This window comes from Orcinus orca, chromosome 16 (assembly GCF_937001465.1).
Source record: "Orcinus orca chromosome 16, mOrcOrc1.1, whole genome shotgun sequence".
NCBI lineage: Eukaryota > Metazoa > Chordata > Mammalia > Artiodactyla > Delphinidae > Orcinus > Orcinus orca.
Window position 1 is genome coordinate 1,859,192 of NC_064574.1, and position 18,843 is coordinate 1,878,034.

An 18,843-nucleotide genomic window follows, 5' to 3' on the forward strand; every position below is an offset into this window, starting at 1 on the left:
TTTATCTGACTGAGTTTTCACCTACGTACAGCCTGCCTTGTCACACCTGTATTTGGGGGCGCTGTCTCACCTGTCTACTGTTCGGGCTTACTGTAGGCCTCGTGTCCCGAGAAGGGGGGGACCGCGCGGCACCCCGTGGATACGTGAAGCGTTACCTGGAGAGGCGCCTCTTGCATGCGCCCTGATACCCGGCCAGGCCCTGGGAGGCCCCGCGGACACTCGACCCGGGTGTCTGACCCTCGGACACTGGACTCGGGCGTTTGGCCCCTTGGACATTGGGATCAGGGCGGCCCGGCCCTGCGGACACTCGACCCGGGTGGTCTGGCCCCTCAGGCACTGGACTTGGACGGGCTGGCCCCGCGCGCCGCAGCCTCGCCGCCCGAACCCCACGCCCCAGACCTGCGCGCGTAGCTTGGGACTGGGCGCCGCAGCGGAGGCGCGGCGGGCGGTTGGTGTGGCCGGGCCGTGGGGCGGGGCCGCGGGGCGGGGGCAGGGCCGCGCCGGGGAGGGGCTGCCGTTGCGGGCGGGCGGCGCAGGCGCGCTGCGGCCGGCGGTTTCCGCGACCCCGCCCGCCCGGCCTGGCCCCGCCGGCCTGCCCTCGCACCGTACGCCGTTGGCGCCGGCATGTCGGGCCCCGGGCAACCGGAGCCGCCTCAGGCGGGCGGGCCGGCGGGCCCCGAGGGCGCGGACGCGGCGCTGGGCGAGGCGGGGCTGAGTTTCACGACCACCGACCTGAGCCTTGTGGAGATGACCGAGATCGAGTACACGCAGCTGCAGCACATCCTCTACTCGCACATGGAGGCGGCGGCGGCCGACGGCGAGCTCGAGACGCGCCTCAACTCGGCCTTCCTGGCGGCGGCGGCGCCGGGCGCGGCGGCGGGGGGCTTCGCGGCGGCCGGGGGCGCGGCGGCGGGGGGCGCGCCGCCCGTGTACCCGATGCTGTGCCCGCCTGCGCTGGCCGATGGCGGCTTCGCGGGCGCCAACCAGTGCCTGGGTCACATTGACTTCCAGGAGCTGCGCATGATGCTGCTGGGCGAGGCGGGCGCGGCCCCCGCCGCCGAGAAGACGCCGTGCGCCGACGGCCCCGGCGCCGGCGCGCCCCGGCCCAAGGCGCCCGACGGCGCCGGCAAGGAGAACGTGGAGGGCGCGCCCGAGGCGCGGGCCAAGTCGGCCGTGCGCGTCCGCCTGGAGGACCGCTTCAACAGCATCCCAGCCGAGTCCCCGCCAGCCCCGCGCGGCGCGGATCCCCCCGAGCCCGGCATGGCGCTCAACAAGTGGGTGCATCCCCCAGGGAGCGGGCCGGGTGTAACTAGGGTCCTCTGCAGAGAGGCACCAGCCTGGGTCCGGGTGTAAACCAGGGTTCTGTGCAGGGAAGCACCAGGCTGGGTCCGGGTATAGACCAGGGTCCTCTGCAGAGGCCACCAGCCTGCATCCGGGTGTAACCAGGGTCCTCTGCAGGGAGGCACTAGCCTGGGTCCGGGTGTAGACCAGGGTCCTGTGCAGAGAAGCACCAGCCTGGGTCTGGACGTAGACCAGGGTTCTCTGCAGAGGCCAGCGGCCTCACTGCAGCTCGCATCTTAACAGGGAGCAGACCTCAGTGGGTCTGGAGGCTGAGCTGAAAGTTTGTGTGGTCTGTGAAGCACAGCAAGCAGATATTAAGTACACAGCCTGCAGCATCACCTTTGCAGTGTGCACTCAGCGTCTGCATGCGGAAGAGAGATGAGTTAAGTGCACACATGTTCCTGAGGAACAAAGGTTTTGTCCCCAAATCACTCACCTAAATGTCAGGAGAGACCTCTGCTTCCCCCTCTGTTGACTCAGGTTGAGGCTGACCTCATCTTGCACAGATGCATCCCCTGGGAGGAAAGACGTCATGTTGTGAGGTTTTGAGTGTAAAATGCAGCTTCATCCTTCAGCCAGACTGCCAGCCCATAAGTGATCTCGCAGCAACAACTATCGGAGAGGAGTCGCCTGTCTGCTAGGGTGTCTCCTCAGCTTCCTGTCTGTCCCCACCCTGTAGTTTTCCCCATTTTGCCCATAGTCGTCAGATTTTGGAGGATGGCCAAAAAAACAGATTGGTGTCAGAAGTGTGATGGGAAGGGAGGTGTAACTAAAAGATGACACACAGCCACACCTTCCAATGTGAGGAAGAAAGTTTGAACTTGTCCCCTACAACACTAGCTGATAATTGTCTGTAGAGATTTCCATGATGGGGGGCATTCATGGTAACAGATTCAAGTTCCTATCTAGAAAATCAAATGTTAGCCTTTAGAGTGTGATAGTTAGTGATTGTGGTGTTTCAGGAAACTTACCTGCCACATGCTCTTCATGTGTTTCTGGGTTTCTTTTGTCTTGGCAGTTTGGTAACTCTTATTCGCCATCCATCCGAATTAATGAATGTTCCTCTCCATCAGCAACAAAACAAATGTACAACATTAGTGAAAAATAAAACTGCTGCTGCAGCCACTGCTCTGCAATTTACATACCCTCTGTTTACTGCAAATAGTTGCTCTGCTAGTGGAAATTCTAATCTTTCACAAACACAGGTAGGGAAAATGATTTGCGAAGCTTTGCTCTTCTGTATTAAATGGATAAATTGTATTTTAGTTAGGCCCCAAGGATTTTTTTTTCTTTCATTGAGCTCAATAACTTTTTTAAATCGAGAGTATTTATGTGGTTCGGGGATATTTAAAAATCCTTAGTGCACCTAAAGTTCTTCAAGTTCATGTGAATAGCTTTGACGTTACTTCTATTAAAGTGCATTTTATTTGTACGTAGAGAGGAGATTGTCACCTGTTGATAAAGTTCCTGTTGCTTCATTTTTTTCCAGAGTTCTAGTAACTCATGTTCTGTACTTGAAGCTACCAAGCATCAGGATATTGGATTGCCGAGAGCATTTTCTTTCTGCTATCAGCAAGAAATTGAATCCACTAAACAGACTTTGGGAAGTAGAAACAAAGCTTTGCCTGAGCAGGTTTGGATTAAAGTAGGAGGTAAGCGATAAAACAGAAGCTGGCAGGTGCTTTCTCCTCCTGCCTGATGTCTTTGCCCCCCCCTTTTTTTTTTTGGCCATGGGTGGGAGAGGGGAGAGAGGTGGTTTATAAACAAATGAAATGATCTCGGAAGCCTGCTTGCATCTTAGAAATCCTTCCGTCCCTCTGCCCAGTCACCTCACTTTGAACATCCTTGCGAATTTTGAACATCACGTTTATACTTGGCCTGGAAACGTTGAGTTTAGGGGCTGCTTTTTCTTAACAGTAACCTCCTTAAACAGAAAAATGATAGACTTAGGTACATTTTCGTTACCTTCAAGTTACTGACAGCACTTCCAGGTTTTTTTTTTTTTCTCTTATTTCATACTTCATGAGTGAGGCAGGAGTCTGAAATCCGCTCAGACCTTTAGAGGACGATCTGCAGATGGGCAGAGGATTGAGTTGGGAGCAAGAGGCCATAAGGTGATACAGAAAGTTTTAGAAATAAACTTCTGAAGGCAAACTTTGCTTACCCCTGACGTTAACCCTCAATCCGTTTTTCCTGGAAAACATTCTTTTTCGAGCTATCCAACAGTAACACAGCTTACACTCAGCTCTTCGAGAGCTGATAAAGACAGGGTAGGGATGCAGCTCTCCTTCTTTCTCCCACGCCAGTGATTAGTTTTCCATTGTTCTTATGACATTGCTCGCGAAAGTATACGTTAACATTTGTAAGGTCGAAAGGTTAATGTTAAAATAGTCCCTGTACTGACTGCTCAGCTGAAGCAGTTACCGATACTTGCGAATTCCTCTCTATGTCTTTTGAAAAGTTCTCGCCATTCTGAAACGTGTGTTAAGGGGTTCTTTCACCGCAGAGGGTTTGGCTTTGTACGGCACCTGGGGAATGCACATCACCGCAGGCGCTAATTAGACGCCCGCTGTACTTTGATAGAAATTTGACATATTTCTGTAGCACAGGTCAAAGCTATGATGTGATTACTCCTTTTGTGGGGGGAATCTCACTTGTAAGGTGAGGGCATGTTTAATCCTAAACCACTTAGGTTTTGTCCTCTTCTGAGCATTGCAGTTAGAATATCAGTTGTCTATTAGGATAATTGCACGTCAAGAAAATCTCTTGGAGAAAATATTTCAAGTGTTTTTTTCCCCGTTCTGAATATCAGAAAAATCAACCAACTTCTTGGTTTTTTTATTCATAGATGACAGTTAAAATGCCTGTTGATTTAAAAGGGGGACTTTTGACTGTATTGCTGTATAAGCTGTATTGATTACGGAATACCTGGGGTGTTTATATCTTGGATCGAAAATACCAAAAAATATATTCAGCATTCACGAGGGTAAGTTTAGAAGAACAGAAAAATGAAAATACCACTTTTTCCTTCTTTTGCAAAGAAGAAGCGCTGTGTAAGCAAGCAATAAGCAAGAGGAGTCGGAGTAGGATACGTCAGCTGGACACAAACCTAGAACGAAGAGCCCTGGGAGAGCTCCAGAATGTGGGTGAAGGCTCCGCAGCAGCGCAGGGTGCCTGGCAGTCGGTGGAGTTGTCCCAGGCCGCCTTCGGGGAGCAGACCCAGAGCGGGCCCCAGCGGGGCCGGTCCCAGCGCAGGGAGAGGCACAACCGCATGGAAAGAGACAGAAGGTAATGCGTGGCGTCGGTGGCATACAGTTGTCTTAGACGCCGAGCTGATGACAGTCGGTGGTGGTGACGGGCGCCTTTTTGTGGAAAACAATGGTGTAGCCATTTCTGTGTTCAAGGGAGGGAAAGCTGGCTAGAGTCAGTGGTCACCGTGCTTTGCTAGGTGGATGGGGGTACCCGAGACCACCCCCAGGTCTGATGATTCATTAGGAGGACTCATGGCTTTGATTTATTTTGGACGAAGAACCCAGCAAAGTCGGCAGAGGCACATGGGGAGAGGTCTAGGGGCCCCAGGCGCCAGCTCCCCAGAACACCTCTCAGCGGAGCCACTCAGGATGCCTGTCACCCCCCAGCACTGGTGACATGTTCCCGGACAGCAAAGCTCCTTAGAGACTCAGGGCCCTGGATCCTACTGGGGGCTGGTCGGGGTGGGGGTGGGGCATTCCCTACCTGGCACGCGGCCAAGTCCCAGACACCCAGAAGGAAAGCTGGTGTTTATAAGCCAGTGGCCAACGGTGGTGGGAACCCCCCCGAAATCTAAGTTCCCAGGTGCTGACCGGGGCAGCCTTCCTGGGAGGGGGGCCGCCTGCGTACTGGCCTACTCAGTTTTGCTTGGCTCTTTTAAGGATATTGAAGAAGGAGGAAGGTACAGCTTATGTAAGTTGTTTTTCTGTGGATTTTATTTGTGCTGCTCTGTGGAGAAGCAAAAGGTGGTTAATTTTTCTGTTATAGCTGGGTACGGGATGAATCCCTAACTTCGTCATCTGTTGAGTGCTTTGTACCAGTTTCTGTTTTAGGCTCAGGAAATAGAGCATTGAGCAAGACAGATATTCATCTCTGAACCTACAGTGTTGAGCAGTGGAAATTTATTTATTTAAAGGGATATATTAAAGCTAGGCAGCTAGATACCTTTCCTAAGGATGTGTCCGCACATACAGGCCAAGCGATGGGCATCACTGAGCTCACCGCGAATTATAATGGGCATTGTTTATATTTATTTAATAAACATTTACTGAATACCTACCATCTGAAAAAAAGCCTTATACGTACTACGTGTTGACGGTAAAAGTTTTCATTCTTACTCTGCCATTTCCTAGTTTAACAACTTCCTACACATTCTTTACCTCTCCACCTGAGTCTCTCATCTATAAAATAGGGATATCACCTACTGTGTAGATGGGACACAGGAATTAAACAAGCTGAAATGTAGTGTCTGGCCCAGTGCCTGCAGTTGCAGAGCATCTAGTGAATTCCTGCTGTTGTTGTTACCTTACAAAGTTGCTCTAGAGTTCTGAGTGTACAGGTGGGGAAATAGGAACAAGGGCCGTATTACCTGAATGTAATACGTGAAAGTTAAAAATGGTCTAAGACTCCAGGTGGGATGTAAGTCATCCCTAAAAGGACTGGATTTGGGGATATTCACAGGCTGGTAGTCTGTGGTCCCTTATGAACCGGGGCGCCTTGGAGAATCAAAGCTGTGAATCCTAGCTTCTGTGACTTCCTTGGCACCTGGGGGGCAGGTGAGTGAAAGAATGTCCTGCCCAGAAGAAACACACACACAATTTTGCTTCCAGTTTCAGGGGGTTTGGGTCCATCCTTGGTCTAGAGACTTGGACCTGGTCCTTGCTCCTGGCCCAGGAGAAGTAAACAGGAAACTTTCCAGGGAGCGTGACTGGGCTTAGTGGGCAGCTGAGGGTGGGCTGGCCGCTGTAGAGGGGAGACCCGAGGTGAGGGCCTGCCCTTCCTACGCTCTCAGTGGCCAGGCCACGAGCTGATTCCTCAAGACACACAGATACCTGCTCTATCCCTTTGTTCTGCTTCAGCTTCTCTATGTGATCACTTTGGGTTTTGACTGTAGGCGCAGAATCCGCATTTGTTGTGATGAGTTGAATCTTTTAGTCCCGTTCTGCAACGCCGAGACGGATAAGGCGACGACGCTGCAGTGGACCACAGCGTTCCTGAAGTACATTCAAGAAAGACACGGGGATTCTTTCAAAAAGGTTAGTATCTAGGCCAGGATATTTTCAGAATCCTGTAAATGTATCCGTGTTGTTATTTATCCTTTTTCCTCTAAGATGTCCCAAACTGTCCTTTGTTTCCTGGAACCAAACGTCCGATGCTGAGTCCAGTGTGAATAATGCCCTGCTCGTCACTTATCAAGGTGCTAGCCACAGCCTGGATGTGTGGTCAGCTGGCAGTTAGGGCCCTGCTCTGTGCAGTGGATTGTTTGGGGGCTTAAAGGGGTTTCAGAGACCTGCCTGTAGGGTATGATCTTTTTTTTCCCCCTCAGAAGATGTTGTGAAAGGGATAAAGCACAAATAGGGAAAAAAAAGAGGCAACTAAATGTCAAATAAATAATCTGGATTTCAAACATGTTCAGAAGGCAGAGAAGAGAAACACTGCGGCCTGGGGGATCGGGGTGGGGGCTCAGGGGCTCGAGCATCTCCGTTCCTTAGGACAGCCAGCTCGACCTTGACCCTGTCTGTCTGGGCCGAGGAGCCATTGATTCCCTGCAAGCCCTCCAGGTGGGAGCGGATGCTGGGTGTGAGTGAGGGTCCCACCTGCCCCCTCCTTGGGGGTTCAGATGAGAGAACATTCCCTGCATTGGCTTCTGTGCTCTTCCTTGGGGGGACCTTGGGTCCAGGTACCGGCCTCATTTCTCTGGGGATCAGGGCGCGTGGGATGAGGCCTTAGTGAAGAGCGGCCTGGTTTTGCTGCTGGTCCCTGCTGTCATGTAGTCGCTGCCGTTGATGGCAGCACGGGTCTGATTAGAGAACCGAGCTGAGGTTGGCACTATAAACGTGGAACATTTTGAAAAAGAGCCTTCCGTATCTAGATCCTGGGGGAGCGGCCGGCCGAGCGCCCCAGGCTGCCTGGAATGAGGCCCCTTGGGCTGAGTGCTAAGAGTTTGTCTTCTCCATTTCCCTTTTCTGTGCCCAAGTGCATTTCCATCTTGTGTGTTTCGTAATTTCGTCAAGTTCCTTATTTTCATTGTATATTTAATTGCCTTTTAAAGCAATACCTGCGTCAAGTTTGTGCTGATTGGATCATTTATGGTTATTTATAATGTGGTTACTCTTTAACATTATTTTTTAGCGATAGACTTGGTTTATTGTAATAAAATAAAGCTATTATATTTAAAAAAATGATTTAATGGTTGGCTCTATGTACCTAATAGTGGTAAATTATTATTTATATGATCCATTCAAATATGATGAAGGTGTTTACAACAATAAAAAAACTTAACTGTCACTATCTGTACTCAAAGATTAAATAGGTTAAAAATTTATGGACATTAATTTTTATGTATATTAGGCTTCCTGAATATTTCTGAAATGTAGTTACATTGAATTTGTAGATTGTTTCTGGGTTGGATTACAAGACCCATGAAGAAACAGGCCGAAGTGACGTCAGTAGCAATTTGGGGGGAATTAGAATGTAGGCAGCTTAAACCCTTGTGTCCTTCCTGTTTCCTCAGTGACTTTCCCCCTCTTACTTGCATGAACATTTTGAAAGATGTGATACACGAAAGTCTTCAGTGATTTTCCTAAATTATTTCAGTACACATCTCATCCCACAGGTCTGTTCCGACTCTAACCAGGCTTCTGTCCGAGACACTGGGGGCACCTTGAATAAGACAGAGACCCCGTGGGCTGGAGGGAAGCGGCTAACAGGTTGAGGGTGAATGGACCACCTCCATCCCGGTGTGGGGTCTGGTTGACATGCTGCAAAGATGGCTCTCCCTGCTGTGCAGCAGGGAGACTGGACTCCAGGAGGAGAGATTAGGGGTGGGCAGCAGTGGAGACACAGACCCTGGTCAGAGGCCGCAGCGGCTCTGCTGAGACTGGCCAGGGCCCGCGGTGCTGGATGTAGGGCTGCTGGGCAGAGGAATTGGGGTCCACGGTGGGGTGTCTGGCTGGAGCAGCTGGGCGGGTGGCGCTGTTTCCTGAGATGGGAAGACGTGTGGAGAAGCAGGATGGGGTGGGGCGGAATCCACGTTCTGTGTCCGACGGGCTAGGTTTTCAGTGCCCAGGAGGCGTCAGGTGGAGGAGTTGAGAAGGTAAATGAGTCTGCAAGCAGGTGGTTCCCTTTGTTTTATTTTTCTACTGAGCACAGAGTTCACTGAACACCTGCCCTCCCCTCACCTAGTCTGAGCCGTCAACATTTACCATGTTTAACACACACGTGCACACGCACAGCACAATTTCAAAGACAATGACGTATCATGACCCTTCACCTCTAAATATTTACGCCTGTGTCTCCCATGTAACGCCAGTGCCGTTTTCACACCTCACAAGGTCGATAGTCATTCTCTTATACCATCTACTACCCAGTCCGTATTCTCATGTCCCCCAGATGTTCTAAAGGTGACTTTTATGGCTGCATTTTTTCCCAAACCAGCACCCAGCCATGCTTCTGTGTTGCATTCAGTGACGTTTTTCTGTCTCTGAGCTATAGCAGTCCTCCCTACCCCCCAGTTTCTATTACGGCACTGAGATTTTGAAGAGATCGGGCCAGACAGGTGCCTGTAGAACGCTGGATTTAGATGATTCGTTGTATTTATTTATGGTCATTAAAAATTTTTATATAATTTTAAACTTGCAGGAAAATTCCAAGGTGAGTGCTAAGAGCTCCTTGTGTGCCCACCCAGGTTTACCCAGAACCCCCAGTTGTTCACATTTTGCCCCATTTGTTCTGTCTCTTGCAGTCTAAACCATTTGATGGTAAACTGTGGGCACCATGTGCCTTGATACCCAAACACTTCAATCTGTGCTTTTAACGAATATTACATTATCTTACATAACCAGAATTATCTTACATAACCAGAATACAATGGCCAAAATCAGGACACTTAACATTGGTGTAATACTCTTATCTAATTCAAATTTTGCCTCTTGTCCCAATAACATCCTCTACACCATTTTCCCCGGTCCAGCCCCAATCCAGGATCGCTGGTGACGCAGTTGTTGTGAGGTGACATTTTGGGGTCGTGACCTTGAACCCTAGCCAGGCTCTGGGGCTGCGGGGCAGTCTGTCACCCTGTGCTTCCCTCTCCTCTGTCCTGTCACCATCACAGTCGTTGGGCAGCACGGTGGCGCTGCCCCCCTGCTTTGTCTTCCCTCCTCCACCTGAAGTTGGGCTGGGGGCCCGGCCCGCACCCACGTGTCCTTGCGCACCAGCCCCAGTTATCAGGTGCAGCCGTACTGTTACTTCTCCCTTTCCTGTGCAGTAGGAATTCTGTCCTTTTTATTTTAAATTTAGTTTATTGCAGTGTAGTTGATTTACAGTGTTGTGTTAGTTTCTGGTGTAGAGCCAAGTGACTCAGTTGTGTGTGTGTGTGTGTGTATATATATATATACACACACACATGTATATATATACATACATTCTTTTTCATATTCTTTTCCATTATGGTTTATCACAGGATACTGAGCATGGTTCCCTGTGCTGTACAGGGAACTGTAACACTCTATAGGGTTAGGACCTTGTGTGTCCATCCTGTATATAATAGTTTGCATCTGCTCACCCCAAGTTCCCACTCCATCAATGCCCCACCCCCACCCCCTTGGCACCCACCAGTCTGTTCTCTGTCTGTGAGTCTGTTTCTGTTTTGTAGATAAGACACAGCATTTTATCTGTTTCTCACATTTATTTCTCACGTTCTGATCAGTGCAGATAGCAGTTTTAAAAACGTGTTGGGGCTTTTCCATTGTGACCTCTTATGTGGTCAGTTTTTTAAAATTCTGTGTTTATTTGGAAAGGACGTGCATTCTCGGTTCGGCGAATTCTGTATGTTTATTAGGTTGAGGTTACGAATTGTGGTTCAGGCCTTTCCTGTCCTCTCTTGTCTGTCAGACCTGTTGTTCTCAGAGCCCCCGTGGCATCTCCCACCGTGACTGGCCTTGTCCCATCTCTGTGGGGCTCTCAGCGTGGCTAAGTGTCGGGGGCGCACCCTCCTACCTGGGCCCCAGGTCTGTCACCCCTCTTGGTTTCATTAACCCTTTTCCTTTAATTCTCTCGTCTCTCTGTACAGATGACACCTGTCTTCTTCCTCTTCCTGACTTCCTGGTATAATTTCTCGACATGTAATTGGAACGATCTTTCTTTTTCCCACTAAAAATAGTTTTTATTATTGGCCTTCTCCTATTTACAAATTTAATGTGAATATCCAACTTTGACCAGACGTCATCTCAAGGTGTCTGATGAGTTGTAAAAATCCCTTAAAACTCAGCTATTTCACTTAAGTTTCGTTGAAATAGACGCTAATTGAGAGAGCAGGGTAACAATTACTAGCTTACCTTTGACGCAGTCAAGGGCGGGAGGTGTCCACTTGTCTCCCTCTTTCACGGTCACCCCAAGTTCCCATGAACTGAGTCCCAGGGACCTCGTGAGAGTCTAGATCGAGCTACACCTTAACCCCACTGCTGGCAGAACTATTCAAAATAAAGACGGGTGCCCAGGGCTCCTCATTTTATGATGATTGTTTAGAAAAATCTCTTGAAGTACTTTCTTACATCTGAGAGGTGATTGTTTTCTTCCTTCTGACTTCTATTTAGGTATTCTCAAAGGTCAATTCTGCCTTCTCAAGTACAGGCAAATATTTTATAGCTGGGCTTTGGGTGTCAGAATATAGAAACCAATGTATCAAACCATGGTTCATCTTACATTGCATTAAGACCCGTTGAAAACCTTTTAAACTTTGGGAAGGAAATTAGAATGTGTTTCTGTGCAGATATAGCTTCTGAGCATAGACAGTTGTTGCAAATGGCAGATGGCCGTGGCTGGGATGCCACGTAGCGTGTGGACAGGTGGAGGGCGCCAGCCGTTCCAGATGACTCAAAAGTCAGAGCAGTGGCAGCAGAGAGAGCGCTTATACTTCCCTTCCTGGACACAAATTAAATAGAAACCTATTATAGTCCAGCAACAAAGAGACAGCACAATTCAAAAATGGGCAAAGGACTTGAATAGACGGTTCTCCACAGAAGATAAGCAAATGGCCAATAAGCACATTTAAAGATGCTCAACATCACTAATGATCAGGGAAATGCAAATCAAAAGCACTTTAATGGATGTGAGATACCAGTTCACACCCATTAGCTGTGGCTATTGCAAAACAAAATAACAAGTGTTGGTGAGGATGTGGAGAAATTGCAACCCTTGGGATTGCTGGTGGGAATGTAAAATGGTGCAGCTGGTGGTTCCTCAAAAAGTTAAACATAGGGGCTGCCCTGGTGGCGCAGTGGTTGGGAGTCTGCCTGCCGATGCAGGGGACACGGGTTCATGCCCCGGTCCGGGAAGATCCCACATGCCGCGGAGCAGCTGGGCTCGTGAGCCATGGCTGCTGAGGCTGCATGTCCGGAGCCTGTGCTCCACAACGGGAGAGGCCACAGCAGTGAGAGGCCCGCGTACCGCAAAAAAAAAAAAAAAAAAGTTAAACAGTTACCCAAAAGAATAGAAAGCAGGGACTTAAACAGATATTTGTATACCAGTGTTCATAGCCGCATTATTCACAGTCACCAAAAGGTAGAAACAATCCAAGTGGTGGAAACAATCCAATCAACAGACGAATGGAGAAGCAGAATGTCTGTACAGCCAATGGATTACTATTCAGCCATGAAAAGGAATGAAGTTCTGACACATGCCTCACAATATGGATGGACCTCCAAAACAGGATGCTGACCGGGAAAAGGCAGACACAAAAAGACAAGTACTGTATGATTCCACTTACATGAAGTACCTAGAGTCATCAGATTCATAAAGTCAAAAAGTAGAATGACGGGTGCCAGAGACTGGGGGAGGTGGATGGATGGAGGGTACATGTTTAACAGGGACAGAGGTTCAGTTTGGGGAGATGAGAAAGTGCTGCAAATAGATAACGGTGATGTTTACACGACATTGTGAATGTACTTAAGCCACTGAATTGTACACTTACAAATGGTAAAAAATGGCAAATTTTATGTTATATATATTTTACCACAATAAAAACGTATAAACTTAGACTTAATTGTGTAAGAATGCTATGCTTTAAAAAAAAAAAACTTACAGAAATGTATACACGCACAAAAACGGAGAGACTAGTATAATGAACGCCCGTGTCCAATAACTCAGCTTCAGGCATAACTTTGTTTCACCTATACATCCCCATCCTCCCACCGTCACTGAATTATTTTAAAGCATTACCAATTGTCATATCATTTTCATTCACAAATGTATCTCTAAAAAGAAAAGGGCTGTTTAAAAGCACAACCACGTCATCATCAGCTTCCTTAATCTCCCTCCCTGTCCAGATTTCTCTGATTGGCTCACAACTGTCTTTTTACTGTCGACTTACTTAAATCGGTATCCAAACACTGCATTTGGTTCGTAGCTCTTATGCACCTTTTAATCTGTTCTGGCTCCCCTTTCCTATTTTCCTTGCTGTTTGTTTATTGATGAGGCTGAACGTTACTGAACCAAATTTGGGTCCACTTGCCTGCACACAGTAAAGCCAACTTGCTGACACCAGTTGCGGTGAAAACAAGTGCAGCGTTTACTGCAGGTGCCAAACAAGGAGTCTGGGCAGCTAATGCTCAAAAGACCTGAACTTCTTGTTTGGCACCCGCAATAAATGCTGCACTTTCTTTCACTGCAACCCAGTGTCAGTAGATTGGCCTTACTGTGCGCGGGTGAGCGGACCCAAATTCAGTTCAGTAACAATTTTTGGTGACCCAGATGGGATTTCCAGCCCATCTGGGATGCCAAAAATTGTTACTGAACTGAACTTGGGTCCGCTCGCCCACGCACAGTATTACACATCATGATTAGTTATACTCTGTGACGACTTCAGCAGAGAAGTTTTTTCCATATAATGTTTTTTGTGTCATTTAATATACTACATAATCTTCAGTAGTTTAATATTTCTCTCTGAGATGCCTCAGGAGCCCTTTGGAAAACTCAAAGTCAGCTAGAGAAGGAAACTTACAACTGTTGTCAAAAGCAGCTCAATATTCCAGGAAAACTTTGCTGTCTTAACAGAGAGAGAAAACCACTTCCAGTCTGCACCAGCTTACTTTTAATAGCGAAGTTCATTTAGTTAATTAAATTCAATCTAATATGAGCCAATCTTGACCCCATGCAAAACTCTTTCCTTAAAGTTCCTTTTCCACAAACCTTTCATCACTTTCTGTATCTGTATTAGTTTGTCCATTATATTTTCCCTATCCAGAAACAACCAGCCCTGGGACGAAATTATTCTCCCTTTTTTCCCTTAACAGAGATATTTCCATTCTTTATACCTTCTCTCACTGACAATGTATATCCTACTTTCTGTACACACTGAAATGCTTCCCTTATTACTTTTAGTAGTTTAATTACACACGTATTACAATTTTTAACCCTTAAAAACTTTAATCTTTACTGAAAACCAAGAAGCGAGTAATTGGACTTTTCTTTATATCAGCATGTTTTGATTGGCAAACTTATGAACACACCTCTAAAAACATACGTTTTCCTATAGCACAGTTTTTCTCTTTAATGTAGTACAAGACGTGTATCTAATAAACTCAAACATCTCTAGTTGTTTTTCTCTCTCATAAGAAGGCAGGAGGTGAACTTAGACTTGTCTAGTAATCGGTGTTAACGCTCAAAAGATCTGAACTCCTTGTTTGGTGCCTGCAATAAACGTTGCACTTTCCTTCACCACAACCTGGCGTCAGTAGGTTGTCTTTACTGTGTGTGGGCGAGTGAACCCAATCTGGTTTAGGGACAGTGTTGGTGATTGAGGTGGGTCCTGTTCAGCAGCTGTCTGAGCACCTTTGTCTCAGGGGCAGCCCCAAGACCTTGCCGCCAACCAGCCATCCTTGGCCCACAGCGCTTTTGATTTTTGTGATAAAAGAAACAAGGCACTTGCATTGGCAGGTTGAGATGTCTTTGGTAAGTAATGGAACTCACGTGTGGTGACACCAGAGTATTCTTCCCTATCACATTGACTTCTATAGCAGAATATTGGTTGGGATTTTCCCTTTTGGACTAAGGCTTGGTCATTTGGCTTTTTTTTTTTTTTAACAAATTTATTTATTTATTTTTGGCTGCATTGGGTCTTCGTTGCTGCACGTGGCTTTCTCTAGTTGCGGCGAGCGGGGGGCTGCTCTTCGTTGTGGTGCGCGAGCTTCTCGTTGCAGTGGCTTCTCTCGTTGAGGAGCTCGGGCTTTAGGCACGTGGGCTTCAGAAGTTGTGGCATGTGGGCTCAGTAGTTGTGGCTCGCGGGCTCTAGAGCGCAGGCTCAGTAGTTGTGGCACATGGGCTTAGCTGCTCCGCGGCCTGTGGGATCTTCCCAGACCAGGGCTCGAACCCGTGTCCCTTGTATTGGCAGGCGGATTCTTAACCACCAGGGAAGCCTGGTGACTTGGCTTTGTCTCTGATGGGGCATTGGTTGGGAATTTCCCTTTTCGGGACTAGGGAACTTCGACCCTGAGGGACTGTTTTCCATTGCATCGGTTGGTTTGTTTGCTTGACATTTGACAACAGCGGCCATGAATAACTAAGAAATGAGTGATCAGAGCTCTGTTCCATCTTGTAGTCTAGGGTGTATTTTACTAAACTGGTAAATGTTCAGCTATGCTCCTATAAAAAGAAAAATGTTTTTTCTGACACCACATGGCCACAACTTTCTTCAGACTCTGGAGAAAATTGGTTAAGATGAGACTCTTTTGAAATTCCAAACCTGGTTCTTTTTTGCCTATGCAGTTTGAGAAAGCTGGCTTAAATATTTTCTCAGAATTCTGACCCTCAGAGAACAAAAATATTTCTAGGAGAAAGCTTGAAGCCATAACTCTTACCATGTCTTTGAAATGCAAACACAACCCACATTGCCTGAGACTTCAGCCTGGGTTAATTAGTAGAACTTCAAATCAAAAGGAAAAAAAGGGAAAGAGCCTTTTTAAACTCAAGTAGGTAAATTTAACTTGTTCCAACTGTTACAAAGTTTTACGTTTGCTGGGTGAGTTGCCATGACACGTGAGGTCATGATTTCCTATCTTTTCATTTGCATTTTGTTTGTTATTAAAACAGGAACCCTCATTTGGGAACTTGAGGGAATTGTTGGACTTCACTCTTTGTTTTTGTCCTGCAGGAAATAGATTTTGTTCTTCATGCGTGTGTGTGTGTGTGCGTGCACGCGCATTTGTCTTGTGTGTAAGTGTGCTGGTATGGGAAACTCAAGCTTATTTCCTGAATGCAGCCCCTTGGGGTGCATTCTCCAGAACTGGACCACTTTCAGTCACAAACAAATAAAATGAAAAAAAATGATTTTCCTTTGTTACATGGCCTGGCCATGATACTCCATAGATTCAGGAAAAAAGTGGCCTGTTAATGGATCCTTAAATTATGCTACTATTATGCAGTTAGGGCTGTTTTACAATAGAGAGGGAAAATGGGATCACATTTATAAACTAATAAGTTTTTTATTGAAATATAAGGTATGAGATCTCCGGATGGATGGATGTCTTTATATAATATTGTCATAAGTAATAAAATAGAGATAAATGGGATAAAAGCTTTCAGGTGAACTCTTTAGGAATAGTCGTGTGTTAGTTTTTCCAGATTTTTGGTAACTTGAAACTTTAGTTTTGCTAAATTAAGTTATATGACGGAAATTCATTAAAGGTCTAAGTCATTTTTCATTAAGGTAAAATACTGGAACATTGATTGCTCGAGAAGTCTAAGTTTATCTTCTCTTGTCTGCTTATGAGAGAGAAAAAAACTAAAGATGTTTGGGCTTATTAGATACATGTCTTGTACCACATTAAAGAGAAAAATTGTACCATAGGAAAATGTGTGCTTCTAGAGGTCATAGAATGTGCTCATAAGTTTGCCAATCAAAACATGCTGACATAAAGAACAGTTCAATTACTTGCTTCTTGGTTTTCAATAGAGATTAAAGTTTTTAAGGATTAAAAATTGTAATACATATGTAATTAAGTTACTAAAAGTAATAAGGGAAGAATTTCAGTGTGTAAAGAAAGTGGGCTAGGGGCTTCCCCAGCGGTCCAGTGGTTAAGACTCTGCGCTTCCACTGCAGGGGGCAAGGGTTTGATCCCTGGTCAGGGAACTAAGATCCCGCATGTCGTGTGGTGTAGCCAAAAAAGAATGGAAATATCTTTGTTAAAGGGAAAAAGGGAGAATAATTTTGTCCCAGAGCTGGTTGTTTCTGGCTAGGGAAAAAATAAGGGACGAACTAATACGGGTACAGAAAGTGATGGGAGGTTTGTGGAAAAGGAACCTTAAGGAAAGAGTTTTGCATGGGGTCAAGACTGGCTCACATTAGATTGAATTTAATTAACTAAATGAACTTTGCTATTAAAAGTAAGCTGGTGCAGACTGGAAGTGGTTTTCTCTCTCTGTTAAGACAGCAAAGTTTTCCTGGAGTATTGAGCTGCTTTTGACAACAGTTGTAAGTTTCCTTCTCTAGCTGACTTTGAGTTTTCCAAAGGGCTCCTGAGGCATCTCAGAGAGAAATATTAAACTACTGAAGATTATGTAGTATATTAAATGACACAAAAAACATTATATGGAAAAAACTTCTCTGCTGAAGTTGTCACGGAGTATAACTAATCATGACATGTAATGCTGCACGTGGGCGAGCGGACCCACGCTGGGGTCAGTAACGTGACTACTGCGTCCTGCAGGACATCCCACCTTCTGCATCTTGCAGACCCGTGTCTTTTGTTTCCTGGAGGCCGATGAGCTTCGGGTGGTTTGCGTGCACCTGCCTTCTCTTTTTGTGAGCTTGAGACTGACTCAGCCATTAAAATTGAGGCCTTTCACAAAGTGTCTAGAGGCGTAGTGTCATGAACTTGACCCGCGGCCAGCAGGGTGTTGGGGAGTTAGCTCTTGGTCTGGCCCCGTTGCCACGCCTAACACTGAGCAGTCAGTGGGGCAGGGGCAGGGGACAGCAAATGCCCATGGCAGGAGGGGTATGTCACGGTACAGAGTGTCTGTGTGGGGTGGTGGAAAGTTCTGGAAATGGATGGTGGTGATGATTGCACAAGAGTGTGAACATACTTAATGCCACTGAATTGCAAACTTACAAATGGTTAAAATGGTAAAGTTTATGTCTGTGTTACCACAATGAAAATAACAAAAAAATATGGCTGCTTCTAAAAAAATATCAGAAGGCTTTACAATATGGTCAGGCATTTTGAGAATCTATTGGAAAACTAAATAAAAATACACGTAAAGGTAACTATTTGAGACAAGTGTTTGAATCCCCATTTTTATCATCTGTATCTCCTTACAGGATGTGACACACGTTTGTGAGTGACACCTTAACTATATATTTTGAGGTGGTTTAGCTCTTAATTTCAACCATTTGTGTTTTTGAAGATAACAGTTTTCATGTCTGTGTATATTGTACGTTAATGGTCATTTCTCAACTTTAGGAATTTGAGAGTGTATTTTGCGGTAAAACTGGCAGAAGGCTAAAGTTGACCAGACCAGACTCCTTGGTGACGTGTCCCACACAGGAGAGTACAGAGTAGCCCAGCTATGGAGACCAAGTGACTGACTGGATGTGAGCACTGATGTCTGGGAAGCAAACGGCTGTTCCTTCGTGACCCATAAACATTTCCTAGGACCCTGGAACTCAGCTCTGATAGTCTGACTCTAAAGGGACATGATTCAGCTGATGGGACTCCAATGGGGACTTTGAAAGCACATTCTGTAAAAATATTTATCTAAAACAAAGTGCTTACCGATTAACGTCCTCTTAGACCATTTGGGGATGAAGACATCTTGACAATTAGTAAGTAATTTTTCAATTATCTATCTGATTCCATCATGTTTTCTTAACATGATAACTTGAAAAATTAACATCCTTTGTAATTTCTTTAGTCTTAGAAGGTACATTGCTTTTTACTTATTTTATTTACATTTTAAATATGCCCCCTTAGCAACTAGAACAAGTTAAATTGTTCTTAACTGTAAGTAAGACATTTTATTTCATTTGTCTGTCGCTTCCCCTTGTAATGATTTCTAGCTGCATAGAACTGTATTGCACAGTGCAGTCCTATTTTAAACCTTTCTGCTAGAAATTTTCCAGAGATCTCCTTTAAAGGTACTTGTGTCCGTAAATGAAATACTTGCTGGATATTAGATTGCTTCAATGCCCTCATTTTCATATTGAGAGTCATTACTTTCTGTGTAATAAACTGTAGTGTTTGGAACTGAGGTTTTCAAATG

General features: G+C 46.3%; 1 protein-coding gene across 1 annotated transcript; it reads left to right on the forward strand.

The window, feature by feature from the left end:
- The first annotated feature begins 563 nt into the window (after positions 1-563).
- Positions 564-18,712, forward strand: TCFL5 (transcription factor like 5). The gene is given in 7 exon segments (XM_012537650.3): positions 564-1,274; positions 2,360-2,546; positions 2,831-2,993; positions 4,383-4,629; positions 6,485-6,626; positions 18,045-18,133; positions 18,135-18,712. Coding segments are annotated over 7 exon segments (1,509 nt in total). The 5' UTR covers positions 564-624; the 3' UTR covers positions 18,166-18,712.
- The last annotated feature ends 131 nt before the right edge of the window (positions 18,713-18,843 follow it).